Source organism: Aulonocara stuartgranti, assembly GCF_965226115.1.
Source record: "Aulonocara stuartgranti genome assembly, chromosome: 6".
Classification (NCBI taxonomy): domain Eukaryota; kingdom Metazoa; phylum Chordata; class Actinopteri; order Cichliformes; family Cichlidae; genus Aulonocara; species Aulonocara stuartgranti.
This window is the reverse complement of record NC_138944.1, coordinates 16,214,825-16,242,760: the sequence shown is the minus strand read 5'-3', so window position 1 is coordinate 16,242,760 and position 27,936 is coordinate 16,214,825. Positions and strand designations below refer to the sequence as shown.

The window sequence follows — 27,936 nt, the reverse complement described above, 5'->3', positions numbered from 1 at the left end:
AATGACTTGTAGGGAGATTGTACTTTGTCTGAAGCTGAGCAAAAGAGGCAAAATGATTGTCAATATAAAGATCCTTTATAGCAATTAACCCTTTGACAGGCCATTGTTTGAAAGCAGCATCCATTGTACTAGGCGTAAAGCTAGGACTGTGGCAGATCGGGGCAAAAGTTGACACTACCGGGAGGTTCAAGATTCTCTTAATTTGATTCAATATTTTTACGGAGTTGCAAAGAATAAAGTCATCACATGCACTTTTAATAACCGATTTTGAAAATAAGATAGCTGGCAAGGATGCTCCAGTGTGCTCGATAGCAGTGCTAAGCTCCAATTCGAGCCATTTAGGGCTGGACCTGCATCCCACAGCATCACCAACTATAGGCAGATTCCAGAAGACCCAGGCTCTGGCATTACAGGCCCAGTAATAATGTCTGAAAACTGGAAGGCCCAGACCACCCTCGTCCGAGGGCTTTTGCAAGTGAGACTTCGAGATGCGGGGGGGCTTGTAGGCCCAAACGAAAGGCATGATAATGGCATCCAACGCTTTGAAAAAGGAAGACCTGAGAAAAATAGGAACGTTCTGGAATAGGTACATGAATTTAGGGAGCACAACCATTTTGATTATATTGATACGGCCAATCATTGAAAGTGGGAGAAGTTTCCACCTATCTATCATACACTTGAGCTCATCAGTTAGAACCGAATAATTAAGCCTGAAGAGGAGTTTTGAGTTCCTAGGGATGTTAATACCCAGGTATGAAAAGTAATCCTGGGAGACCTTAAAGGGCAAACTAGACAGGAAATCAGGGCCCAGACCAGACGACAGCGGCATAAGAACAGACTTCTTCCAATTTATGGTGAACCCTGATAGGTGGCCAAAGCTGTCAATCAGCTTAAGAAGTGGAGGAAGGGAGATCTTTAAATCTGAAAGAGCCAATATGATATCATCTGCATACAGACCGATGGTGTACTCTGACGTGCCACAATTTATACCAGAGATATGGGAATTGGCTCTGATGGCAATGGCCAACGGCTCAAGAGCTAAAGCAAAAAGCATTGGAGAGAGGCAACAACCCTGCCTTGTCCCACGGTGTAAGAGGAACGGGAGCGACCTCTCATGGTTGGTAAGGACCGAGGAACGAGGGCAAGCGTAAAGCAACTTAATCATATTCAAAAAATTCGACCCAAAACCAAATTTTTCAAGAGTAGCAAACAAATAACTCCATTCCACTTGGTCGAAAGCCTGCTGGGCATCGAGTGAAATCACCGCAGAATTGGGCAGTGTCGTTGAGTACATCGCATTTAAGAGACATCTAGTATTAGAAAAAGAGAATCTATTGGGGATAAAACCCGATTGGTCAGGATGAATTATAGAGCCTATGTGCTTATTTAACCGGTTGGTTAGGACTTTAGCAATTATCTTTTGGTCTGAGTTGAGAAGACTTAGGGGACGATAGGAAGAAACATTAGTTTCGTCTCTGTCTTTTTTCAGGAGGAGACATATATGGGCATCGTAGAAAGAATGAGGGAATGAGCCGTTTAACACTGCGCAATTTACCATCCGAAGTAGCAGGGGAGCGATAACGTCAATATGTGTCTTATAAAGCTCTATCCCGAAACCGTCCGGACCACATGCTTTTCCATTAGGAAAGGAGCAGATTGCATTTCTAATTTCCTCCAGCGTAAAGTCTGCATCGAGTAAGCCCCGTGCAGCCTCAGGAAGAGTCGGGATGTCTAAAGCATTAAGAAAATTAGTGATTTCAGCAACTGTGGCCGTAGTACTAGATGTGTATAACTGACAATAAAAACTGCGAAATCTGTCATTTATCTGCTTGTGATCGGACAGCAACTGGCCAGTTGCAGAGAGAATTCTGTGTATCGCCCTTTCAGCTTGAATGCCCTTCAGCTGTCTGGAAAGCACCTTGTCAGCCTTTTCACCAAGCTCAAAATGCTTCTGTTTTAATCGACGAATACAATTCATGACCTGCTCCCCCAACATGTGGTTGTAGTCATATTTCAATTTGAGAATGGTATTAAGTGTGTCAGCAGCCCCGGTATCGCGATACTTCTCCTCCAACACAGACAGCTCTGCCTCAATATTAGTACGCAGCCTGAGTTTGTCCCTCTTCTGAGAAGCTTGATAAGCAATAATATGGCCTCTAATAACGACTTTAAAGGACTCCCACAAAACAGAGTCTGAAACTACACCATTATCATTAAATTGTAAAAATTCTGCGATTTTAGTAGATAGGTAAACCGTAAAAGAGTCATTTAGATATAAAGAGGGGTTAAATTTCCAATTGTATTGGGGGGTATATAGGTTGAAGTCAATTACCGTTGAGAGAGGTGCGTGGTCCGAAACTAAAATACTGTGATAAGTGGAACTAACCACTTTCGAAATAAGCCTGGAATCAATAAGAAAATAGTCAATTCTACTGAAGCTGCCATGGACAGGGGAGAAGAAAGAGTATTGCTTTTCTAACGGATGCTGGTGCCTCCAAATGTCAACCAAGTCCAAAGATTTAGTAAGAGTATTGAGTACAGAAACAGCTCTCAAGGTTGGGGCCAGGGACGCAGAAGACCTATCCAACAATGGATCGAAATAACAATTAAAATCACCACCGATAATGATATTATGGTCATTGTATTGTGAGACAAGATTGAATATTTTACTAAAGAAGTCAGGGTTGTCAAAATTAGGGGCATAGATGTTCAAGAGGACTACAGGGGTGGAGTTGACTGTACCTGTAACAAGTATGAACCTCCCACCTGGATCACATATCTGAGTTTTGAATATAAAAGGAATAGTTCTGCGAACAAGAATGGCAACCCCTCTCGCCCTGGAAGAAAAGGCGGACTGGTACACCTGTGACACCCATACCGATCTTAATCGCCTCTGCTCTGAAGGTTGGATATGGACTCGTTTCTTCTTTCTGCATCAAGTAAGGAATGTAGTGAAAGTTCCCAAGAGGTTAAAAACACCACTGAAAAAATGCCATCAGACCTGAGTTGGGACACTTGGATTATGGAGCTTCTGGACCAAGAGAGTGGATGGGAGCATGTGTTTAATAAGTAAGAGAATAACGTCCCCCAAAATGTTTAAATTTCAAAGCTCATGCATACATTAGTGATGGGCAGATGAAGCACTGAAGCTTTTCATCCAATTGGTTTACCCCAGCGCAAAGCTTCTTGAAGCTTTATTTGCTCTAGTAGGACACCTACTGGACGTAAAAATATTAGTTGGCATGAATTTGAAGAGTGTGGCCTTTTGCACACAGCCTGTAAATGTCAACAACAAAAGGAGTGTGTAAAACATGTATATTGTAGTGATGCAGTATACTGTGTATATTTATAGTGGCAGTATGGAAAATGATTATTTGGAAATGCTTAAAATGGAAATGATCATTTACTGTGAGGTGAGGTGTGGTTGGGGTGTGGACAGTGGTTGTGCTTTTGTAACGTTGAGGTATGGACAGCTACACACTGAGGCGTCAGTCCTGCCCATATTTTATTCAGTAAAAACTAAATTTTCACTGCTTTTATGACCTTTTTAGTGGGGAGAACATAGCTAGGATTTAATGATTTAACAAATCTTATAAATCCTTTGTCCTCCACAATGCTAAATGGCTGGGAGTCCTCAATCACCATGCTAACCAGGTTTTCATCTATTTGAGATTGTTCTCCTGAGGAAAGACAATAAAAACAAAGCACAAATATAAATATCACACACGTAACTTATTACAGTTGTATAATATTGTTATATCATTTAGTAACATTACGGCATGCTATTATTATCATGGCATTTGATGGCTCACCTGGTCTTGCTCAACAATCGCTGTTCCCCTTATTCTCATGCAAAGCTCTGTAGTGCCTAAGCATGGATGAGGTGTTGTTGTTATATCCCAGCTCCCTGGCACATAGCAAACACTTCACCTTGTACAAAAGTAAATACAGCTTAACATAAATTGTATTGCACCATCAGTATTATGAAAATACATCTTCTGTAGAAATACCTTGTTGGGAGGAATAAGATCAAAATGTTCCCACACAGGGGAGGACATCCTCCTCTTCTTAGCTGGCTCCATTCTCTCCTGAGTTTCTCTCCTCACTCTCATAAACCTCCAAACTGCCTCCCAGCTGTCTCCAACTCTCACTAACCGCAGCTCTCCATCAAACACCCACATTTTGATTGAAGTCTGAGGGGTTTGTATCGCTGTCACATCTCGCGACAAAGTTCGAACCACTTCATGAACCAGTCACGTGGTACAGCCGGGCAGCGAGGCTTCGGACGTCATCATTTTCAGCTCCTCCCATAAATGAAGCAAGCCTCGATACGTGCATCGCGGAAACGCCCCCTCCATTACTCGACACATCACTAGCATACATGCACATCTAGTGCTCAGCGTCTAATTGTGTGTTTGTGTTTTTACCTTTTTGCAGTAGCGTAGTGAAACATTTGGGCGGTGGATAAATAATGGAAAATAAAATTCAGACTAGAGACGGCTTCAGGTGAGTACACGTGGTGCACAAGGACCAAAGCTCACCTTCTCAACCTGGACAAAATGAATTATTTTACACTGATACTGTAAACTTTTGTTTGTGTGTCAGGTTTCCATACATCGGAAACAGCTGCTGCATCTGTAATTCTGTCCATCCTGAGGAGAGTCCACACTCTACATCAGATCCTTGGCTCACCTATAATGATGCACAGGTGCTGCACACAACTGGATCTGCAGCTTGTGAGGAACAGCAGCACTCAGCCTACATCCTGTTTTACAAGATTAACGTAAGAAGACACAGTCTCACTAACCACTTTAATAGTGACTTGTGTCCCAAATACTGTTTATTTGTCTTAGTTACAGATAGTGAAATAAAATGGGAAATGATTGTTTCATAATTGTATACTCAGCTTGGTCGAGAACGAGGGGCAGGATTTTGAATTGATGCCATTGGTGCATTTACTAAAGTTCTGGGGTCAGTTTGAATATCAGTGACTTTGACCTTGAGTTCAAGTTTTCTGAAAATGTTGTGAATGCTACAACTCTGTGACGAGAAGTAAGTCTCCTAGGTCTTTAAATTTGTATATAGGTGCATTTACTAGGAAGCTGAAGGGTTGCACTGCGGGCCATCTGTAGAGGTGTAGAGTCAACAACCTGTCTCTGAATGTTTAGATTAGATTAGATTAGATTAGATTAGATTAGATAGAACTTTATTAATCCCTCGGGTGGGTTCCTCTGGGAAATTCGATTTCCAAAAAAGCACAGCACCGACAGAAGTTACAGAGTTACTGAATATTATATATATATACACACACACACACACACACACACACACACACACACATATATAAATACAGAGACAATATAAATAAAATATACGAAGGGGATAAATAGAATAAATAGGAATAAAAAATAAAAATACAAGTGAATTGCACATTTCAAGTATTGAGTCTATTGCACTGTTGACTATTTACAAAAGTATTGCACAAAAGGTATTGCACAGTGAGGTGAAGAGGCACTACAGCTTAGTTGTTCCCCCCTCCTTTGTCCTCCTGTTTCCCCTCCCTCTCCCCTCCAGAGAGGAGTTAAACAGTCTGATGGCGTGTGGGACAAAGGAGTTTTTAAGTCTGTTAGTTCTTGTCTTTGGGAGAAGCAACCTGTCACTGAACAGACTCTTCTGGTTGTTAATGGCCATGTGCAGAGGATGCCCAGCATTGTTCATAATGTCCATCAGTTTCTTTAATGTCCTTTTCTCTGCCACTGTCACCAGAGTGTCCAGCTTCATGCCGACCACAGAGCTAGCCCTCCTGATCAGTTTCTCCAGCCTGGATGAGTCCTTCTTTGCTGTGCTGCTCCCCCAGCACACCAAAACAAAACAAAAGAGATCGTTGACTTCAGGAGAGCACAGTGGGATCACTGCCCACTTAACATGAATGGATCCTCTGTGGAGGTCGTCAAGAGCACCAGATTTCTTGGTGTCCACCTGGCGGAGAACCACTCCTGCTCCCTCAACACCAGCTCCATAACCAAGAAGGCCCAGCAGCGTCTCTACTTCATGCAGAAGCTGAGGAAAGCCCATCTCCCACCATCCATTCTCACCACCTTTTACAGTGGGACTAATGAGAGCATCCTAAGTAGCTGCATCACTGTCTGGTATGGTAACTGCAGCGTATTGGATCGCAGTACCCTACAACGGATTGTGAGAGCAGCTAAGAAGGTCATTGGAGCCCCTCTCCCCTCCTTATAACACCCGCTTGCTGGAGGACCCCACACAGCCTTCAAACACACTCTTCACCCTGCTGCCTTCTGGAAAGAGGTCCCACAACATCCGGGCCCTCGCTACCAAACTACGGAAAAGTTTCTTCCCACAAGCCGTCAGACCCCTGAACACTCAGTGACTGCACTGGCACACGCACACCTTCACACATGTCACTACCAAGCACTTATCTGCAGTATCTCACACTCATATACATACATACAGACACCAAGTTACTTTTGCACAATACTCAGCATTTTGCACATTTCCATTGTCTTGTGTCTGTTTCGTCCTGTTCTGTCACGTTTTGCACTGTTTTGTCTTGTTTATTTTTGCAATTTATGCACACTGCACTTTATGTAGTCCTGGGTTTGTCCGTATATGTCATATATAGCACCAGGGTCTCGGAGGAACGCTGTCTCGTTTCACTCTGTACAGCACCTCTGCACGTGGTTAAAATGACAATAAAAGCCACTTGACTTGACCTGTTTTGTGTAGCAGTTGCTTGGAGACGAGCACCATACAGTTCAAATGAGCATACATTCCAAAATATGCAAATTTGCCCCATACATCATAATGATGATGTTTGCTGTTCAGGGTATGAACGTTCTATGCTGAAAGTTTATAAATATACAACCTTTGACTGCTTGTTTTCAGTTGAACTTTTGCAAAGCTGAGGAGATTTTGGCTGCGATCACATCAAGTCCAAAGATGTTTAAACTTCTTTTTCACAGAAAGGTAAGTTTGAAGAGACTCGCAGCACATTTCTATGAATATTTTCTTATGGTAAACAAGCATTTTTGAAACTTTTAAGGAAGCTTCTTGGATGATTTCTGTAAAAACTGAATTTTGAATCCAAATGAAGGATTTTGTATTTTCATACCATATACTTTGTTTTATGCCATTACTGATGTTGGTTTTCTTGTTTCTAAACAGAAATCACACAAACAAAACGTGGCAGAGAAGGAAATTCCTTCTACGTCTCATCAGAGGTAAAGAAATGCGCCAGTCTTTAATGCTGCTGGAGATATTTATAGCAGTGGTTTGGTTGGAGCTCTTTTATTTCCCTTTTATTGGCATTTTTCTTCCACCTTGTGTATTTACATCTTTTTTACTACTTCTAGTCTTGTCTATAATTTATATTGATTCAGAGATTAGCGTTTGAAAATGTAGAGTGTAAATGTACAAAATACATGATTTTGTTCCATTACAGTTATTAATTTTTATCTGCAATCTCCAGCATGTACTCCTTGTTAAAAATTTGCACTTTGAAAAATAACATTTACACTTTTGTCCTCATCAGCATCCCGGATGCTCCTGTTACTGAAAATGGTCAAAAGAAGAAGAGAAAATGGAGACACCTCTGCTGTTCCTCGGTTTGCTTTTACACAAAACATATGAAATGCACATTCTCTTTAAATTGCACTTGTTAATTTAAAGTGACTTTACTTTTTTAATAAACGTATGTTTGTTCGTCCTCTGCAGCAAACTGACAGCGATGCAGAGGCAGAGAGCAACACTGTGAAGACACAAAAAAAGTGTCGCTGGTTTCTTTTTAAATTCTGGAAGGTATGTTTTATGGAAAGAGTCACTGTCATCAAGCATTTACTCATCACAGTTAAATGAGAAGAATTAAGAGCAATTTAGCACACAGCCATGTCCTCAAATTAAGTTCAAAGATGTTTAAACGTTTTTTTTTCACAGAAAGGTAAGTTCGAAGAGACTTGCAGGATGTTTCTCTAAATATTTTTTATGGTGAATAAGCATTTTTGAAGCTTCATGGATGATTTCTGTAAAAACTGAATTTTGATCAGAACCAAATGAAGGATTTTGTATTTCATAGGACAAACTTTAAAACTCAATTTAAGGCATGAATAAATTGTTTTTATTTTATTTAAAGATATTCCTATATCTGCTTCATGAGCTGACAGCTCACTAAAGTGATAAATAATATGAAATAATACCAAATTCTCTAACTGGACACTTTTCATGGAGAGACCCACTTGGTATGTTTGTTTTATGCCATTACTGATGTTGCTTTTCTTGTTTCTAAACAGAAATTACACAAACAAAACGTGGCAGAGAAGGAAATTCCTTCTACGTCTCATCAGAGGTAAAGAAATGCGCCACTCTTTAATGCTGCTGGAGATATTTATAGCAGTGGTTTGGTTGGAGCTCTTTTATTTCCCTTTTATTGGCATTTTTCTTCCACCTTGTGTATTTACATCTTTTTTACTCCTTCTAGTCTTGTCTATTATTTATATGGATGCAGAGATTAGCGTTTGAAAATGTAGAGTGTAAATGTATAAAATACATGATTTTGTTCATGTTGGTATTCCATTACAGTTATTCACTTTTATTAGCAATCTGTATTAGCAAAATGTACTCCTTCTTATAAATTTCCACAACATTTACACTTTTGTCCTCATCAGCATCCCGGATGCTTCTGTTGCTGCCACACCAGCTAACCCTGAAAATGGCCAAAAGAAGAGAAAATGGAGACACATCTTCTGCTGTTCCTCGGTTTGCTTTTACACAAAACATATGAAATACACATTCTCTTTAAAATGTACTTTTTAATAAACTTATGTTTGTTCGTCCTCTGCAGCAAACTGACAGCGATGCAGAGGCAGAGAGCAACACTGTGAAGACTCTTTTTAAATCCGGGAAGGTATGTTTTATGGAAAGAGTCACTGTCATCAAGCATTTACTCATCACAGTTAAATGAGAGCAATTAAGAGCAATGAGGCACACAGCTATGTCCTATATATTTATATCAGGTAAGAAGCACCACGGAAACGATCCCAGCAGACCTGAGTTGGGACACTTGGATTATGGAGCTTCTGGACCAAGAGAGTGGATGGGAGCATGTGTTTAACAGGTAAGAGAAAGACGTCCTCCAAAATGTTTCAACTTCAAAGCTCATGCATCCATGCACATACACTGCTCAGCATCCTGACATCTTTCCTAATTTTGTGTTTGTGTTTTTACCTTTTTGGAGCAGTGTAGCATGCGGTGGAGAAATAATAGAAAGTCAAACTGGGACTATAGACTGCTTCGGGTGAGTACACGTGGTGCACAAAGACCAAAGCTCACTTTGTCAAAGTGGAGAAAATGAATTCTTTTACACTGATACTGTAAACGTTGTGCGTGTGTGTCAGGTTTCCAAACATCGGAAACACCTGCTACATGAACTCCTGCCTGCAGAGCCTCCTCAACATTGAGGAGTTCATAAGAGACATCAGGCGTCAGGAGGTTTTGTGGAGCACAGATCCAGAAGCTCAGCTCTTAAGGTGCGCTACGTCAACCTTCTACTTTCTTCAAAAACCTGAAGAACAAAGAGATCTAACAGCAGAAATGTCTGTTTACCCTTTCCTTTCTACAGAAGGCTCATTGATGTCAGGGACTGTCATGAGTCAACAGATTATGGCCTTAAAGATCACCACCTAAGAGCTTTTAAGAAGGCATTCAGCAGTCAAGCTCCTGAATACACCGGCAGTGCACAGAAAGTGCGTCAGCTATTTGGACATTTTGTTTTTTTGCTTTACCTTCTGATTTTGATGTACTGTTTTAAATCTCTCTGCTTTTCTTTCAGGACGCTCATGAATTCCTAACATTGTTCCTCAATGAGGTCAAAAGGCTCGCACCTCACCTGGAGAGGAACGCAGCTCTCCTGGGCCAAAGTTATACCTGCCCAGTAGAAGAGCATCACATTTTTAAAATGGAAAACATGAGGACATGCAAGAGGTAAGCCTGTCTTTCAGAAATGCAGAGCTGGTTGCAATATTTTCATATACCTTTTTTCCACCTACCTGATCTTTACTTTAACTACGTTACTCCTGAAATGTGTAGCTGTGGTCACCAATCATCACAGCACGAGGACTTCACCAGCTTGTCTCTTGACCTTGTTCCAGAGGGGTCTATTATAAACATGTTAGAGACATACTTGAAGGTAAGATCACAAATTCCAATAGAGTTGTAGTGTCAGCGATCTTAACACACCTTTTTTGTTAGTGTTTGTGCGTATGTGTGTGTGCATATGTTGAGATTTCTTTCTACCATAAAGCCTGTTTTCTCTGTGCTGTTGTTCAGGAACAAGAAATAGAATTTCGCTGTGATTGTGGAGGGACGGCCTCAGAACTGAAGTCGTCTTTTGATACACTGCCAAGGTGAGTAAGGTCACATCAGAAGTGATCGACTGACCAGGTTTCCAAACTGTGGCGCATCAAATATCAGAGTTTTTCGAGACAATACTTGAGCAGTCGTTTTCTCCCATCTTCTGTTTGTGTTTGACACTCATTCTTCTTATTTTCTACCTTGTTTGTGTTTTTTTTTTCTTTTCTGCCAGAGTCCTGATCTTGCATCTGAAGAGGTTTGGCTTTACACAAACCTACAACATTAAGAAGGTGGATGACCCCGTCAGGCTGCAGAGGGACTTGGTGGTGCCATCCAATCAGGTAAAAAGAGACTGCAGAACGTCTCAGGCTACGTCCACACTAGCCCTGATAGATTTGAAAACTCCGTGTCCACACTAGTGTTTTCAGTCATTTTCAAATAGTTGTGCGTCTGCATTGAAACGGCCGAAAACGCTTACGTTCCAGTCCTGCGCATGCGCAAAAGTGAGTGAGGATTACAGAATTTGAAGAAAAGCTATCCGGAGCATGTACAAACTGATATTAATCTTTTTTAGGGCTGTCAAAGTTGAGAGCAATCAAAACAACCGCTGTATAATGCACTCGGCTATCTTTGTTTAATTGCTCACATGACTGCATCACATGGCTAAAATGCGTCATCGTTTTAGAAAGTCTGCGTTTTCGAGTGTCCACACTGCGACGGGACAACTCCGTTTTGAAATGTGTGCGTTTTCGAGAGCGTTTTCAAGATGCTGTGTTTTTCCTTGAGGAAAACGCCATCTCAGTGTGGACGGGAGGTCAAAGCGGAGAGAAAACGATGTGTTTTCAAACGAAAACGCATTAGTGTGGACGTAGCCTCAGCAAATCAGCTTAATTATGGCTCTGATGTGAGACTTTGTGAAACTAACACTCTTTGGATTTGTTCCTTCTCAGGGTGGTGGCTGTTATAGTCTTGTCAGCATCATCAATCATTATGGAGGCACAGAGTCAGGTAAAACAACAGACTTGTTACAAACAGAAAATGAAAACTTTCTACTTTTCAGTGAAGGACTCACACACAAAAGCTTTTGATGTTCTAAGACGCACTAAGTCAAAATCACTGTTTGCTTGAATCAGCTGACTTCCAGAAGTTGGATTCATTTGTCTTAATGTGATTTCAGGACACTACATCTGTAGTTCTGTCCATCCTGAGGAGAGTCAGCACTCTACATCAGATCGCTGGCTCACCTATAATGACGCACAGGTGCTCCACACAACCGGATCGGCAGCTTGTGAGGAACAGCAGCACTCGGCCTACATGCTGTTTTACAAGAGAAACGTAAGAAGACACAGCATCTCATCCTGAAGTGAGAGAATTTTTAAATGTCCTGTTACCTTGTTAACCAGTTTTGTCTTCATTCTCAGTTCTGAAACAGGAAATGGAAGGAAGGTCATCATCATGCTGAGAAGAAACAACACTCGTCCCAGCCCACCATCGCACACTGGAGGACAAGTACTGGTAAGTATTGCCCTCAGGAGGAAGGGTCCTCCCAGAGAGCCTGGTCCTCCCAAGATTTCTTCCTCCAGGAGGGAGTTTTTTCTTGCCACCGTCGCCCCACATTCACTGGTCTCATCAGCAGGGACATTTTTAACATCCTAAGACCTGAACTCTTTCATGGCATGCATTTTTAATTTCTCTGTGCCATTTGGGTTGATTGGGACCTGATGAATGTGAAAACAAAGACATCAGATTCGGACTATCTTTTTTTTGTTTCTCAAAAAAATGAGATCCACATATGAGGACATTCATTTTAAAGTTCGATTGAACAGGGGCAGTGTAATGTCCTCCCTCATAAGTGGATATCAGGTTTTTGAAGAGCAAAATTTTGTATTTTGGTCTCATAAATGTTATGTCCACATATGTGGACACCAGGTCCTAGGAGGTTAAAACAAAATCTACTAGTAGTGCAGCACTACTAGAGATCGTCCTTTTCTAGACCAGTGTTTGGCTTGCTCTCTGGAACAACAAATTAGTGCTGTCAGCGTTAACGTCATTTTAACTAATGACGTTTACGCTGACAGCACTAATTTGTTGTTATTATTATTAATATTATTATTAATTTATTTGTAAAATAAATTAAATTTAAAAAAACAAAGAAACAATTTGATTCTTTATGTTATTTTGTTTTATTAAAATCAAAATAACAACAAAACAAAAATAACTAATAAAAAAAATATTAAAAGTATTCAGCAGTGTTTTGTGAAATTTGTAATGAGCCTTAGTTAAGTTGATGTCACAGAAGTTTCTGAATCATTTAGATTGTTCAACAAACTGATTCACTCAGGTAAAGATGGTAAGCTGGAGCAATGGTACGCTTGGAGTTCAGTTTAAGTTTTCAGACAAACATTCACTCGATCAGTTGCAGCTTCTGCTTTTAAATAAATGATTTAGCTGCAAATGTTTAGCTGCAGGTAGCAAAGTCCAAAAGTGACAACATTTCCACTGCAGTCTCTCCAGAAATGGCTTATAAACTTTTGACCAAATTAGACATTTATCCTTGGATCATTGACAACCCTGTAGGGTGAAAATCTTTAATTGTACCTTTTATAACATTTTAACAAGTTACTGTCTCCTGCTGCATGTTTCCTGTTTTGGCTGAACTTCATCAGCAAAGCCCTCAAAGCAGCATATGAAAGAAAGTCATCTTTCATTGTTGTCTCCAGCGTGTTAAAAGAGAGATCGAGCTCAGTGATGAGTTTTGAAGCAGCTGCAGGGACTTCTCGAAGGTTTTGGCTCAAACAGTCGCAGGATGTTGTTCACAGTGGTGACACTGTTGACTGGTGATTGACAAGCACTGAGATACTAACATGACAAACACAAGAAACATCATGACTTATTCTCCTGAGTGCCTGCAAAACACAAACACAAAATCAAACTCAAAGCTTTTCTCTCAGGTGCTGGTGTGGCACAATCTAATGATAAGAAAGGTCATGCTTACAGCTTTTGGAGCACAGCTGCACAAAATAACAGCTTTTGGAGCACAAAATGCATTACAGGTAAACCCAGTACCCAAACATGTTAACAAGGATAAAGAAAAAACCTGAAACAAAAGCAGGTAGTGTGGTGATTTATGTTGTGAGGATGCTTTCACTCCCATCAAAGTCGCCCAGTGTTGAGAACCCAAATGAGCCCAAAAACCTCAAGTGGCTGCAACCAACAGCGAACGTCAAGAAGTGGATACTTGCATGTTGAGCCAGAAACATGCAGAAAACCCAAAAGAGGCAAGACAGCACACCTTGGTGCCACTCAGGCAGTACGAACACCTGGAAAGAGGAGCCCACAGTTCAGACCCAAGGACACTGGTAAGGACACCAGCCAGCCAGTTATAAGTCTAGTTTTAATTTTCATTTTAGTTAGTGTTATGGCCTGTCTAAGGGTGGCCAGACCATAATATAAGGGTGATCCACCCCTGTCTGACCCCAAGCAGCACATCACACAACCAGTACAATTTTGATGGTGATTTTTTTTCACAGTGATTGAATTCTAACAAAGGAAAGGAGCGAACTACAGCTTCGGGGTGGACCCCAAAACAACAAACAAAAGGGACCGTATCTAAAGGATGTACAAAACTTATTTATGAAAAGAATAAAACCAAATAACAATGTCTTATCTCCCTAACTAACAAAAACATGAGAAAAGGGTAATCGAATAGAGTGAACTATAGACTGTATAAAAGATAGGACCATTGCAACTTTACTGCAGCACTTCACCCTTTCACATAGTCCCAGCTCTTCTCTGTCATGTTTTATGGTGCTGCAAATGTCTTCAGTTGGTGAAAGGTCTGGGCTGCTGGTGTCTTGTTGTGCTTGCTATGCATCCCTGACTCGTTTCTTCTTTCTTTTTTTTTCTTTTTTTTTAATGTATTTATTTATGCAAGTTTCAAAATTTTTTTACACATTCACAAACAGTGGGACAGAAGAACACAGACAATAAAGACAATAACAACCAAAAAACAAACAAACAAACAAACAAAAAAAACAGAGCAACAAACCACACAACAGGGTACAAGGCCAGCACTTATTAAAAACAGCAGAGAAGCAAACAAAGCAACTGGTATACATGTCAAACAACTCACAATCTAGTGAGTCCAATCCACAAGATCAAATCCAAAGATCGCTAGGAGGAGCTGATAACAATCATGCAAAAACAGTTATGGGCAACAGCTCAGAATGAAAGCAGTTAAAACAATGTGGTCAGGACCCAGGGCGTGGACTGTCCTTCTTAATGTGGTCTATAAAGGGCCCCCATATCTTCCTGAACTTCTCCATGGAATCAGACGTAGAGAACCGAATTTCTTCCAGGTATAGACAGGAGACCATCTCCTCGAGCCACCTCTTGAAGCAGGGAGGGGAGGCAGATTTCCACTCCCCCAGAATCAAACGTTTGGCAATCACCATACCAAACATGAGGGCCTGTTGAACAGCAAAGGGAAGTGCCAAGGAGTCGCCGGAGCAGCCCAGGATCACCATAAGACAGTCAGGATACAGTTGCCTATCATAAACAGTGCTATAGAAACTAAAAATACTAGTCCAAAAGGCTGTAAGCGTAGAACAGGACCAAAAAAGATGCCCAAGAGTACCGTCCACAAGTTTACATTTATCACATTTGGGGGAAACGTTAGGAAAAATCTTGTTCAATTTGGTTTTGGAATAGTGCAGTCTATGGACAACCTTAAATTGAATTAACTGAAGCCGGGCGTTAACAGAGCATAGTTTTATCCGACTTAACACTTCAGCCCATAGATCGTCAGAGATAACCAAACCAGTGTCCCTTGTCCAAGCCTCTTTAATATGGCAAGAGGGGGCTGCCGAAGAAAAAAGGTTGACAAGCCGAGAAATTAAGTGTTTTGAGGTGGGAGGTTCGTTCATCATATTGTAAAAGACATGCTGTATGGGGATGGTATCTAAATTTGAGAATGCTTGCTTGACATAATTCCTAATTTGTAAGTACCGAAAAAAATGACTTGTAGGGAGATTGTACTTTGTCTGAAGCTGAGCAAAAGAGGCAAAATGATTGTCAATATAAAGATCCTTTATAGCAATTAACCCTTTGACAGGCCATTGTTTGAAAGCAGCATCCATTGTACTAGGCGTAAAGCTAGGACTGTGGCAGATCGGGGCAAAAGTTGACACTACCGGGAGGTTCAAGATTCTCTTAATTTGATTCAATATTTTTACGGAGTTGCAAAGAATAAAGTCATCACATGCACTTTTAATAACCGATTTTGAAAATAAGATAGCTGGCAAGGATGCTCCAGTGTGCTCGATAGCAGTGCTAAGCTCCAATTCGAGCCATTTAGGGCTGGACCTGCATCCCACAGCATCACCAACTATAGGCAGATTCCAGAAGACCCAGGCTCTGGCATTACAGGCCCAGTAATAATGTCTGAAAACTGGAAGGCCCAGACCACCCTCGTCCGAGGGCTTTTGCAAGTGAGACTTCGAGATGCGGGGGGGCTTGTAGGCCCAAACGAAAGGCATGATAATGGCATCCAACGCTTTGAAAAAGGAAGACCTGAGAAAAATAGGAACGTTCTGGAATAGGTACATGAATTTAGGGAGCACAACCATTTTGATTATATTGATACGGCCAATCATTGAAAGTGGGAGAAGTTTCCACCTATCTATCATACACTTGAGCTCATCAGTTAGAACCGAATAATTAAGCCTGAAGAGGAGTTTTGAGTTCCTAGGGATGTTAATACCCAGGTATGAAAAGTAATCCTGGGAGACCTTAAAGGGCAAACTAGACAGGAAATCAGGGCCCAGACCAGACGACAGCGGCATAAGAACAGACTTCTTCCAATTTATGGTGAACCCTGATAGGTGGCCAAAGCTGTCAATCAGCTTAAGAAGTGGAGGAAGGGAGATCTTTAAATCTGAAAGAGCCAATATGATATCATCTGCATACAGACCGATGGTGTACTCTGACGTGCCACAATTTATACCAGAGATATGGGAATTGGCTCTGATGGCAATGGCCAACGGCTCAAGAGCTAAAGCAAAAAGCATTGGAGAGAGGCAACAACCCTGCCTTGTCCCACGGTGTAAGAGGAACGGGAGCGACCTCTCATGGTTGGTAAGGACCGAGGAACGAGGGCAAGCGTAAAGCAACTTAATCATATTCAAAAAATTCGACCCAAAACCAAATTTTTCAAGAGTAGCAAACAAATAACTCCATTCCACTTGGTCGAAAGCCTGCTGGGCATCGAGTGAAATCACCGCAGAATTGGGCAGTGTCGTTGAGTACATCGCATTTAAGAGACATCTAGTATTAGAAAAAGAGAATCTATTGGGGATAAAACCCGATTGGTCAGGATGAATTATAGAGCCTATGTGCTTATTTAACCGGTTGGTTAGGACTTTAGCAATTATCTTTTGGTCTGAGTTGAGAAGACTTAGGGGACGATAGGAAGAAACATTAGTTTCGTCTCTGTCTTTTTTCAGGAGGAGACATATATGGGCATCGTAGAAAGAATGAGGGAATGAGCCGTTTAACACTGCGCAATTTACCATCCGAAGTAGCAGGGGAGCGATAACGTCAATATGTGTCTTATAAAGCTCTATCCCGAAACCGTCCGGACCACATGCTTTTCCATTAGGAAAGGAGCAGATTGCATTTCTAATTTCCTCCAGCGTAAAGTCTGCATCGAGTAAGCCCCGTGCAGCCTCAGGAAGAGTCGGGATGTCTAAAGCATTAAGAAAATTAGTGATTTCAGCAACTGTGGCCGTAGTACTAGATGTGTATAACTGACAATAAAAACTGCGAAATCTGTCATTTATCTGCTTGTGATCGGACAGCAACTGGCCAGTTGCAGAGAGAATTCTGTGTATCGCCCTTTCAGCTTGAATGCCCTTCAGCTGTCTGGAAAGCACCTTGTCAGCCTTTTCACCAAGCTCAAAATGCTTCTGTTTTAATCGACGAATACAATTCATGACCTGCTCCCCCAACATGTGGTTGTAGTCATATTTCAATTTGAGAATGGTATTAAGTGTGTCAGCAGCCCCGGTATCGCGATACTTCTCCTCCAACACAGACAGCTCTGCCTCAATATTAGTACGCAGCCTGAGTTTGTCCCTCTTCTGAGAAGCTTGATAAGCAATAATATGGCCTCTAATAACGACTTTAAAGGACTCCCACAAAACAGAGTCTGAAACTACACCATTATCATTAAATTGTAAAAATTCTGCGATTTTAGTAGATAGGTAAACCGTAAAAGAGTCATTTAGATATAAAGAGGGGTTAAATTTCCAATTGTATTGGGGGGTATATAGGTTGAAGTCAATTACCGTTGAGAGAGGTGCGTGGTCCGAAACTAAAATACTGTGATAAGTGGAACTAACCACTTTCGAAATAAGCCTGGAATCAATAAGAAAATAGTCAATTCTACTGAAGCTGCCATGGACAGGGGAGAAGAAAGAGTATTGCTTTTCTAACGGATGCTGGTGCCTCCAAATGTCAACCAAGTCCAAAGATTTAGTAAGAGTATTGAGTACAGAAACAGCTCTCAAGGTTGGGGCCAGGGACGCAGAAGACCTATCCAACAATGGATCGAAATAACAATTAAAATCACCACCGATAATGATATTATGGTCATTGTATTGTGAGACAAGATTGAATATTTTACTAAAGAAGTCAGGGTTGTCAAAATTAGGGGCATAGATGTTCAAGAGGACTACAGGGGTGGAGTTGACTGTACCTGTAACAAGTATGAACCTCCCACCTGGATCACATATCTGAGTTTTGAATATAAAAGGAATAGTTCTGCGAACAAGAATGGCAACCCCTCTCGCCCTGGAAGAAAAGGCGGACTGGTACACCTGTGACACCCATACCGATCTTAATCGCCTCTGCTCTGAAGGTTGGATATGGACTCGTTTCTTCTTTCTGCATCAAGTAAGGAATGTAGTGAAAGTTCCCAAGAGGTTAAAAACACCACTGAAAAAATGCCATCAGACCTGAGTTGGGACACTTGGATTATGGAGCTTCTGGACCAAGAGAGTGGATGGGAGCATGTGTTTAATAAGTAAGAGAATAACGTCCCCCAAAATGTTTAAACTTCAAAGCTCATGCATACATTAGTGATGGGCAGATGAAGCACTGAAGCTTTTCATCCAATTGGTTTACCCCAGCGCAAAGCTTCTTGAAGCTTTATTTGCTCTAGTAGGACACCTACTGGACGTAAAAATATTAGTTGGCATGAATTTGAAGAGTGTGGCCTTTTGCACACAGCCTGTAAATGTCAACAACAAAAGGAGTGTGTAAAACATGTATATTGTAGTGATGCAGTATACTGTGTATATTTATACTGGCAGTATGGAAAATGATTATTTGGAAATGCTTAAAATGGAAATGATCATTTACTGTGAGGTGAGGTGTGGTTGGGGTGTGGACAGTGGTTGTGCTTTTGTAACGTTGAGGTATGGACAGCTACACACTGAGGCGTCAGTCCTGCCCATATTTTATTCAGTAAAAACTAAATTTTCACTGCTTTTATGACCTTTTTAGTGGGGAGAACATAGCTAGGATTTAATGATTTAACAAATCTTATAAATCCTTTGTCCTCCACAATGCTAAATGGCTGGGAGTCCTCAATCACCATGCTAACCAGGTTTTCATCTATTTGAGATTGTTCTCCTGAGGAAAGACAATAAAAACAAAGCACAAATATAAATATCACACACGTAACTTATTACAGTTGTATAATATTGTTATATCATTTAGTAACATTACGGCATGCTATTATTATCATGGCATTTGATGGCTCACCTGGTCTTGCTCAACAATCGCTGTTCCCCTTATTCTCATGCAAAGCTCTGTAGTGCCTAAGCATGGATGAGGTGTTGTTGTTATATCCCAGCTCCCTGGCACATAGCAAACACTTCACCTTGTACAAAAGTAAATACAGCTTAACATAAATTGTATTGCACCATCAGTATTATGAAAATACATCTTCTGTAGAAATACCTTGTTGGGAGGAATAAGATCAAAATGTTCCCACACAGGGGAGGACATCCTCCTCTTCTTAGCTGGCTCCATTCTCTCCTGAGTTTCTCTCCTCACTCTCATAAACCTCCAAACTGCCTCCCAGCTGTCTCCAACTCTCACTAACCGCAGCTCTCCATCAAACACCCACATTTTGATTGAAGTCTGAGGGGTTTGTATCGCTGTCACATCTCGCGGCAAAGTTCGAACCACTTCATGAACCAGTCACGTGGTACAGCCGGGCAGCGAGGCTTCGGACGTCATCATTTTCAGCTCCTCCCATAAATGAAGCAAGCCTCGATACGTGCATCGCGGAAACGCCCCCTCCATTACTCGACACATCACTAGCATACATGCACATCTAGTGCTCAGCGTCTAATTGTGTGTTTGTGTTTTTACCTTTTTGCAGTAGCGTAGTGAAACATTTGGGCGGTGGATAAATAATGGAAAATAAAATTCAGACTAGAGACGGCTTCAGGTGAGTACACGTGGTGCACAAGGACCAAAGCTCACCTTCTCAACCTGGACAAAATGAATTATTTTACACTGATACTGTAAACTTTTGTTTGTGTGTCAGGTTTCCATACATCGGAAACAGCTGCTGCATCTGTAATTCTGTCCATCCTGAGGAGAGTCCACACTCTACATCAGATCCTTGGCTCACCTATAATGATGCACAGGTGCTGCACACAACTGGATCTGCAGCTTGTGAGGAACAGCAGCACTCAGCCTACATCCTGTTTTACAAGATTAACGTAAGAAGACACAGTCTCACTAACCACTTTAATAGTGACTTGTGTCCCAAATACTGTTTATTTGTCTTAGTTACAGATAGTGAAATAAAATGGGAAATGATTGTTTCATAATTGTATACTCAGCTTGGTCGAGAACGAGGGGCAGGATTTTGAATTGATGCCATTGGTGCATTTACTAAAGTTCTGGGGTCAGTTTGAATATCAGTGACTTTGACCTTGAGTTCAAGTTTTCTGAAAATGTTGTGAATGCTACAACTCTGTGACGAGAAGTAAGTCTCCTAGGTCTTTAAATTTGTATATAGGTGCATTTACTAGGAAGCTGAAGGGTTGCACTGCGGGCCATCTGTAGAGGTGTAGAGTCAACAACCTGTCTCTGAATGTTTAGATTAGATTAGATTAGATTAGATTAGATAGAACTTTATTAATCCCTCGGGTGGGTTCCTCTGGGAAATTCGATTTCCAAAAAAGCACAGCACCGACAGAAGTTACAGAGTTACTGAATATTATATATATACACACACACACACACACACACACACACACACACACACACACACACACACACATATATAAATACAGAGACAATATAAATAAAATATACGAAGGGGATAAATAGAATAAATAGGAATAAAAAATAAAAATACAAGTGAATTGCACATTTCAAGTATTGAGTCTATTGCACTGTTGACTATTTACAAAAGTATTGCACAAAAGGTATTGCACAGTGAGGTGAAGAGGCACTACAGCTTAGTTGTTCCCCCCTCCTTTGTCCTCCTGTTTCCCCTCCCTCTCCCCTCCAGAGAGGAGTTAAACAGTCTGATGGCGTGTGGGACAAAGGAGTTTTTAAGTCTGTTAGTTCTTGTCTTTGGGAGAAGCAACCTGTCACTGAACAGACTCTTCTGGTTGTTAATGGCCATGTGCAGAGGATGCCCAGCATTGTTCATAATGTCCATCAGTTTCTTTAATGTCCTTTTCTCTGCCACTGTCACCAGAGTGTCCAGCTTCATGCCGACCACAGAGCTAGCCCTCCTGATCAGTTTCTCCAGCCTGGATGAGTCCTTCTTTGCTGTGCTGCTCCCCCAGCACACCAAAACAAAACAAAAGAGATCGTTGACTTCAGGAGAGCACAGTGGGATCACTGCCCACTTAACATGAATGGATCCTCTGTGGAGGTCGTCAAGAGCACCAGATTTCTTGGTGTCCACCTGGCGGAGAACCACTCCTGCTCCCTCAACACCAGCTCCATAACCAAGAAGGCCCAGCAGCGTCTCTACTTCATGCAGAAGCTGAGGAAAGCCCATCTCCCACCATCCATTCTCACCACCTTTTACAGTGGGACTAATGAGAGCATCCTAAGTAGCTGCATCACTGTCTGGTATGGTAACTGCAGCGTATTGGATCGCAGTACCCTACAACGGATTGTGAGAGCAGCTAAGAAGGTCATTGGAGCCCCTCTCCCCTCCTTATAACACCCGCTTGCTGGAGGACCCCACACAGCCTTCAAACACACTCTTCACCCTGCTGCCTTCTGGAAAGAGGTCCCACAACATCCGGGCCCTCGCTACCAAACTACGGAAAAGTTTCTTCCCACAAGCCGTCAGACCCCTGAACACTCAGTGACTGCACTGGCACACGCACACCTTCACACATGTCACTACCAAGCACTTATCTGCAGTATCTCACACTCATATACATACATACAGACACCAAGTTACTTTTGCACAATACTCAGCATTTTGCACATTTCCATTGTCTTGTGTCTGTTTCGTCCTGTTCTGTCACGTTTTGCACTGTTTTGTCTTGTTTATTTTTGCAATTTATGCACACTGCACTTTATGTAGTCCTGGGTTTGTCCGTATATGTCATATATAGCACCAGGGTCTCGGAGGAACGCTGTCTCGTTTCACTCTGTACAGCACCTCTGCACGTGGTTAAAATGACAATAAAAGCCACTTGACTTGACCTGTTTTGTGTAGCAGTTGCTTGGAGACGAGCACCATACAGTTCAAATGAGCATACATTCCAAAATATGCAAATTTGCCCCATACATCATAATGATGATGTTTGCTGTTCAGGGTATGAACATTCTATGCTGAAAGTTTATAAATATACAACCTTTGACTGCTTGTTTTCAGTTGAACTTTTGCAAAGCTGAGGAGATTTTGGCTGCGATCACATCAAGTCCAAAGATGTTTAAACTTCTTTTTCACAGAAAGGTAAGTTTGAAGAGACTCGCAGCACATTTCTATGAATATTTTCTTATGGTAAACAAGCATTTTTGAAACTTTTAAGGAAGCTTCTTGGATGATTTCTGTAAAAACTGAATTTTGAATCCAAATGAAGGATTTTGTATTTTCATACCATATACTTTGTTTTATGCCATTACTGATGTTGCTTTTCTTGTTTCTAAACAGAAATCACACAAACAAAACGTGGCAGAGAAGGAAATTCCTTCTACGTCTCATCAGAGGTAAAGAAATGCGCCAGTCTTTAATGCTGCTGGAGATATTTATAGCAGTGGTTTGGTTGGAGCTCTTTTATTTCCCTTTTATTGGCATTTTTCTTCCACCTTGTGTATTTACATCTTTTTTACTCCTTCTAGTCTTGTCTATAATTTATATTGATTCAGAGATTAGCGTTTGAAAATGTAGAGTGTAAATGTACAAAATACATGATTTTGTTCCATTACAGTTATTAATTTTTATCTGCAATCTCCAGCATGTACTCCTTGTTAAAAATTTGCACTTTGAAAAATAACATTTACACTTTTGTCCTCATCAGCATCCCGGATGCTCCTGTTACTGAAAATGGTCAAAAGAAGAAGAGAAAATGGAGACACCTCTGCTGTTCCTCGGTTTGCTTTTACACAAAACATATGAAATGCACATTCTCTTTAAATTGCACTTGTTAATTTAAAGTGACTTTACTTTTTTAATAAACGTATGTTTGTTCGTCCTCTGCAGCAAACTGACAGCGATGCAGAGGCAGAGAGCAACACTGTGAAGACACAAAAAAAGTGTCGCTGGTTTCTTTTTAAATTCTGGAAGGTATGTTTTATGGAAAGAGTCACTGTCATCAAGCATTTACTCATCACAGTTAAATGAGAAGAATTAAGAGCAATTTAGCACACAGCCATGTCCTCAAATTAAGTTCAAAGATGTTTAAACGTTTTTTTTTCACAGAAAGGTAAGTTCGAAGAGACTTGCAGGATGTTTCTCTAAATATTTTTTATGGTGAATAAGCATTTTTGAAGCTTCATGGATGATTTCTGTAAAAACTGAATTTTGATCAGAACCAAATGAAGGATTTTGTATTTCATAGGACAAACTTTAAAACTCAATTTAAGGCATGAATAAATTGTTTTTATTTTATTTAAAGATATTCCTATATCTGCTTCATGAGCTGACAGCTCACTAAAGTGATAAATAATATGAAATAATACCAAATTCTCTAACTGGACACTTTTCATGGAGAGACCCACTTGGTATGTTTGTTTTATGCCATTACTGATGTTGCTTTTCTTGTTTCTAAACAGAAATTACACAAACAAAACGTGGCAGAGAAGGAAATTCCTTCTACGTCTCATCAGAGGTAAAGAAATGCGCCACTCTTTAATGCTGCTGGAGATATTTATAGCAGTGGTTTGGTTGGAGCTCTTTTATTTCCCTTTTATTGGCATTTTTCTTCCACCTTGTGTATTTACATCTTTTTTACTCCTTCTAGTCTTGTCTATTATTTATATGGATGCAGAGATTAGCGTTTGAAAATGTAGAGTGTAAATGTATAAAATACATGATTTTGTTCATGTTGGTATTCCATTACAGTTATTCACTTTTATTAGCAATCTGTATTAGCAAAATGTACTCCTTCTTATAAATTTCCACAACATTTACACTTTTGTCCTCATCAGCATCCCGGATGCTTCTGTTGCTGCCACACCAGCTAACCCTGAAAATGGCCAAAAGAAGAGAAAATGGAGACACATCTTCTGCTGTTCCTCGGTTTGCTTTTACACAAAACATATGAAATACACATTCTCTTTAAAATGTACTTTTTAATAAACTTATGTTTGTTCGTCCTCTGCAGCAAACTGACAGCGATGCAGAGGCAGAGAGCAACACTGTGAAGACTCTTTTTAAATCCGGGAAGGTATGTTTTATGGAAAGAGTCACTGTCATCAAGCATTTACTCATCACAGTTAAATGAGAGCAATTAAGAGCAATGAGGCACACAGCTATGTCCTATATATTTATATCAGGTAAGAAGCACCACGGAAACGATCCCAGCAGACCTGAGTTGGGACACTTGGATTATGGAGCTTCTGGACCAAGAGAGTGGATGGGAGCATGTGTTTAACAGGTAAGAGAAAGACGTCCTCCAAAATGTTTCAACTTCAAAGCTCATGCATCCATGCACATACACTGCTCAGCATCCTGACATCTTTCCTAATTTTGTGTTTGTGTTTTTACCTTTTTGGAGCAGTGTAGCATGCGGTGGAGAAATAATAGAAAGTCAAACTGGGACTATAGACTGCTTCGGGTGAGTACACGTGGTGCACAAAGACCAAAGCTCACTTTGTCAAAGTGGAGAAAATGAATTCTTTTACACTGATACTGTAAACGTTGTGCGTGTGTGTCAGGTTTCCAAACATCGGAAACACCTGCTATATGAACTCCTGCCTGCAGAGCCTCCTCAACATTGAGGAGTTCATAAGAGACATCAGGCGTCAGGAGGTTTTGTGGAGCACAGATCCAGAAGCTCAGCTCTTAAGGTGCGCTACGTCAACCTTCTACTTTCTTCAAAAACCTGAAGAACAAAGAGATCTAACAGCAGAAATGTCTGTTTACCCTTTCCTTTCTACAGAAGGCTCATTGATGTCAGGGACTGTCATGAGTCAACAGATTATGGCCTTAAAGATCACCACCTAAGAGCTTTTAAGAAGGCATTCAGCAGTCAAGCTCCTGAATACACCGGCAGTGCACAGAAAGTGCGTCAGCTATTTGGACATTTTGTTTTTTTGCTTTACCTTCTGATTTTGATGTACTGTTTTAAATCTCTCTGCTTTTCTTTCAGGACGCTCATGAATTCCTAACATTGTTCCTCAATGAGGTCAAAAGGCTCGCACCTCACCTGGAGAGGAACGCAGCTCTCCTGGGCCAAAGTTATACCTGCCCAGTAGAAGAGCATCACATTTTTAAAATGGAAAACATGAGGACATGCAAGAGGTAAGCCTGTCTTTCAGAAACGCAGAGCTGGTTGCAATATTTTCATATACCTCTTTTCCACCTACCTGATCTTTACTTTAACTACGTTACTCCTGAAATGTGTAGCTGTGGTCACCAATCATCACAGCACGAGGACTTCACCAGCTTGTCTCTTGACCTTGTTCCAGAGGGGTCTATTATAAACATGTTAGAGACATACTTGAAGGTAAGATCACAAATTCCAATAGAGTTGTAGTGTCAGCGATCTTAACACACCTTTTTTGTTAGTGTTTGTGCGTATGTGTGTGTGCATATGTTGAGATTTCTTTCTACCATAAAGCCTGTTTTCTCTGTGCTGTTGTTCAGGAACAAGAAATAGAATTTCGCTGTGATTGTGGAGGGACGGCCTCAGAACTGAAGTCGTCTTTTGATACACTGCCAAGGTGAGTAAGGTCACATCAGAAGTGATCGACTGACCAGGTTTCCAAACTGTGGCGCATCAAATATCAGAGTTTTTCGAGACAATACTTGAGCAGTCGTTTTCTCCCATCTTCTGTTTGTGTTTGACACTCATTCTTCTTATTTTCTACCTTGTTTGTGTTTTTTTTTTCTTTTCTGCCAGAGTCCTGATCTTGCATCTGAAGAGGTTTGGCTTTACACAAACCTACAACATTAAGAAGGTGGATGACCCCGTCAGGCTGCAGAGGGACTTGGTGGTGCCATCCAATCAGGTAAAAAGAGACTGCAGAACGTCTCAGGCTACGTCCACACTAGCCCTGATAGATTTGAAAACTCCGTGTCCACACTAGTGTTTTCAGTCATTTTCAAATAGTTGTGCGTCTGCATTGAAACGGCCGAAAACGCTTACGTTCCAGTCCTGCGCATGCGCAAAAGTGAGTGAGGATTACAGAATTTGAAGAAAAGCTATCCGGAGCATGTACAAACTGATATTAATCTTTTTTAGGGCTGTCAAAGTTGAGAGCAATCAAAACAACCGCTGTATAATGCACTCGGCTATCTTTGTTTAATTGCTCACATGACTGCATCACATGGCTAAAATGCGTCATCGTTTTAGAAAGTCTGCGTTTTCGAGTGTCCACACTGCGACGGGACAACTCCGTTTTGAAATGTGTGCGTTTTCGAGAGCGTTTTCAAGATGCTGTGTTTTTCCTTGAGGAAAACGCCATCTCAGTGTGGACGGGAGGTCAAAGCGGAGAGAAAACGATGTGTTTTCAAACGAAAACGCATTAGTGTGGACGTAGCCTCAGCAAATCAGCTTAATTATGGCTCTGATGTGAGACTTTGTGAAACTAACACTCTTTGGATTTGTTCCTTCTCAGGGTGGTGGCTGTTATAGTCTTGTCAGCATCATCAATCATTATGGAGGCACAGAGTCAGGTAAAACAACAGACTTGTTACAAACAGAAAATGAAAACTTTCTACTTTTCAGTGAAGGACTCACACACAAAAGCTTTTGATGTTCTAAGACGCACTAAGTCAAAATCACTGTTTGCTTGAATCAGCTGACTTCCAGAAGTTGGATTCATTTGTCTTAATGTGATTTCAGGACACTACATCTGTAGTTCTGTCCATCCTGAGGAGAGTCAGCACTCTACATCAGATCGCTGGCTCACCTATAATGACGCACAGGTGCTCCACACAACCGGATCGGCAGCTTGTGAGGAACAGCAGCACTCGGCCTACATGCTGTTTTACAAGAGAAACGTAAGAAGACACAGCATCTCATCCTGAAGTGAGAGAATTTTTAAATGTCCTGTTACCTTGTTAACCAGTTTTGTCTTCATTCTCAGTTCTGAAACAGGAAATGGAAGGAAGGTCATCATCATGCTGAGAAGAAACAACACTCGTCCCAGCCCACCATCGCACACTGGAGGACAAGTACTGGTAAGTATTGCCCTCAGGAGGAAGGGTCCTCCCAGAGAGCCTGGTCCTCCCAAGATTTCTTCCTCCAGGAGGGAGTTTTTTCTTGCCACCGTCGCCCCACATTCACTGGTCTCATCAGCAGGGACATTTTTAACATCCTAAGACCTGAACTCTTTCATGGCATGCATTTTTAATTTCTCTGTGCCATTTGGGTTGATTGGGACCTGATGAATGTGAAAACAAAGACATCAGATTCGGACTATCTTTTTTTTGTTTCTCAAAAAAATGAGATCCACATATGAGGACATTCATTTTAAAGTTCGATTGAACAGGGGCAGTGTAATGTCCTCCCTCATAAGTGGATATCAGGTTTTTGAAGAGCAAAATTTTGTATTTTGGTCTCATAAATGTTATGTCCACATATGTGGACACCAGGTCCTAGGAGGTTAAAACAAAATCTACTAGTAGTGCAGCACTACTAGAGATCGTCCTTTTCTAGACCAGTGTTTGGCTTGCTCTCTGGAACAACAAATTAGTGCTGTCAGCGTTAACGTCATTTTAACTAATGACGTTTACGCTGACAGCACTAATTTGTTGTTATTATTATTAATATTATTATTAATTTATTTGTAAAATAAATTAAATTTAAAAAAACAAAGAAATTATTTGATTCTTTATGTTAT

At 41.0% G+C, this 27,936-nt stretch overlaps 2 protein-coding genes across 2 annotated transcripts; both read left to right on the top strand.

Moving 5' to 3' along the window:
* The first annotated feature begins 157 nt into the window (after positions 1–157).
* LOC309708166 (uncharacterized protein) lies at positions 158–12,580 on the top strand. Its single transcript, XM_082535954.1, has 21 exons — positions 158–3,069; positions 4,438–4,506; positions 4,606–4,783; positions 6,910–6,990; positions 7,189–7,244; positions 7,556–7,628; positions 7,738–7,821; positions 8,310–8,365; positions 8,685–8,775; positions 8,861–8,923; positions 9,033–9,133; positions 9,257–9,313; positions 9,414–9,545; positions 9,638–9,761; positions 9,848–9,999; positions 10,105–10,204; positions 10,345–10,421; positions 10,601–10,709; positions 11,319–11,376; positions 11,546–11,703; positions 11,790–12,580. Exons 2-21 carry the CDS (start codon positions 4,472–4,474, stop codon positions 11,793–11,795), a joined length of 1,791 nt encoding a protein of 596 aa, XP_082392080.1. The 5' UTR covers positions 158–3,069; positions 4,438–4,471; the 3' UTR covers positions 11,796–12,580.
* A 2,959-nt stretch (positions 12,581–15,539) lies between these two features.
* LOC309708170 (uncharacterized protein) lies at positions 15,540–27,905 on the top strand. Its single transcript, XM_082535958.1, has 21 exons — positions 15,540–18,451; positions 19,820–19,888; positions 19,988–20,165; positions 22,301–22,381; positions 22,580–22,635; positions 22,947–23,019; positions 23,129–23,212; positions 23,701–23,756; positions 24,076–24,166; positions 24,252–24,314; positions 24,424–24,524; positions 24,648–24,704; positions 24,805–24,936; positions 25,029–25,152; positions 25,239–25,390; positions 25,496–25,595; positions 25,736–25,812; positions 25,992–26,100; positions 26,710–26,767; positions 26,937–27,094; positions 27,181–27,905. Exons 2-21 carry the CDS (start codon positions 19,854–19,856, stop codon positions 27,184–27,186), a joined length of 1,791 nt encoding a protein of 596 aa, XP_082392084.1. The 5' UTR covers positions 15,540–18,451; positions 19,820–19,853; the 3' UTR covers positions 27,187–27,905.
* The last annotated feature ends 31 nt before the right edge of the window (positions 27,906–27,936 follow it).

Bases quoted from the DNA above. Each gene is read 5' to 3' on its own strand.
- LOC309708166 (XM_082535954.1), top strand. From the start codon at position 4,472: ATGGAAAATAAAATTCAGACTAGAGACGGCTTCAG. The intron at 7,245-7,555 runs GTAAAGAAATGC...TGTCCTCATCAG, and splicing joins CCTTCTACGTCTCATCAGAG to CATCCCGGATGCTCCTGTTA. The intron at 7,629-7,737 runs GTTTGCTTTTAC...CGTCCTCTGCAG, and splicing joins GACACCTCTGCTGTTCCTCG to CAAACTGACAGCGATGCAGA.
- LOC309708170 (XM_082535958.1), top strand. From the start codon at position 19,854: ATGGAAAATAAAATTCAGACTAGAGACGGCTTCAG. The intron at 24,167-24,251 runs GTTTGCTTTTAC...CGTCCTCTGCAG, and splicing joins ACATCTTCTGCTGTTCCTCG to CAAACTGACAGCGATGCAGA. The intron at 26,101-26,709 runs GTAAAAAGAGAC...GTTCCTTCTCAG, and splicing joins TGGTGGTGCCATCCAATCAG to GGTGGTGGCTGTTATAGTCT.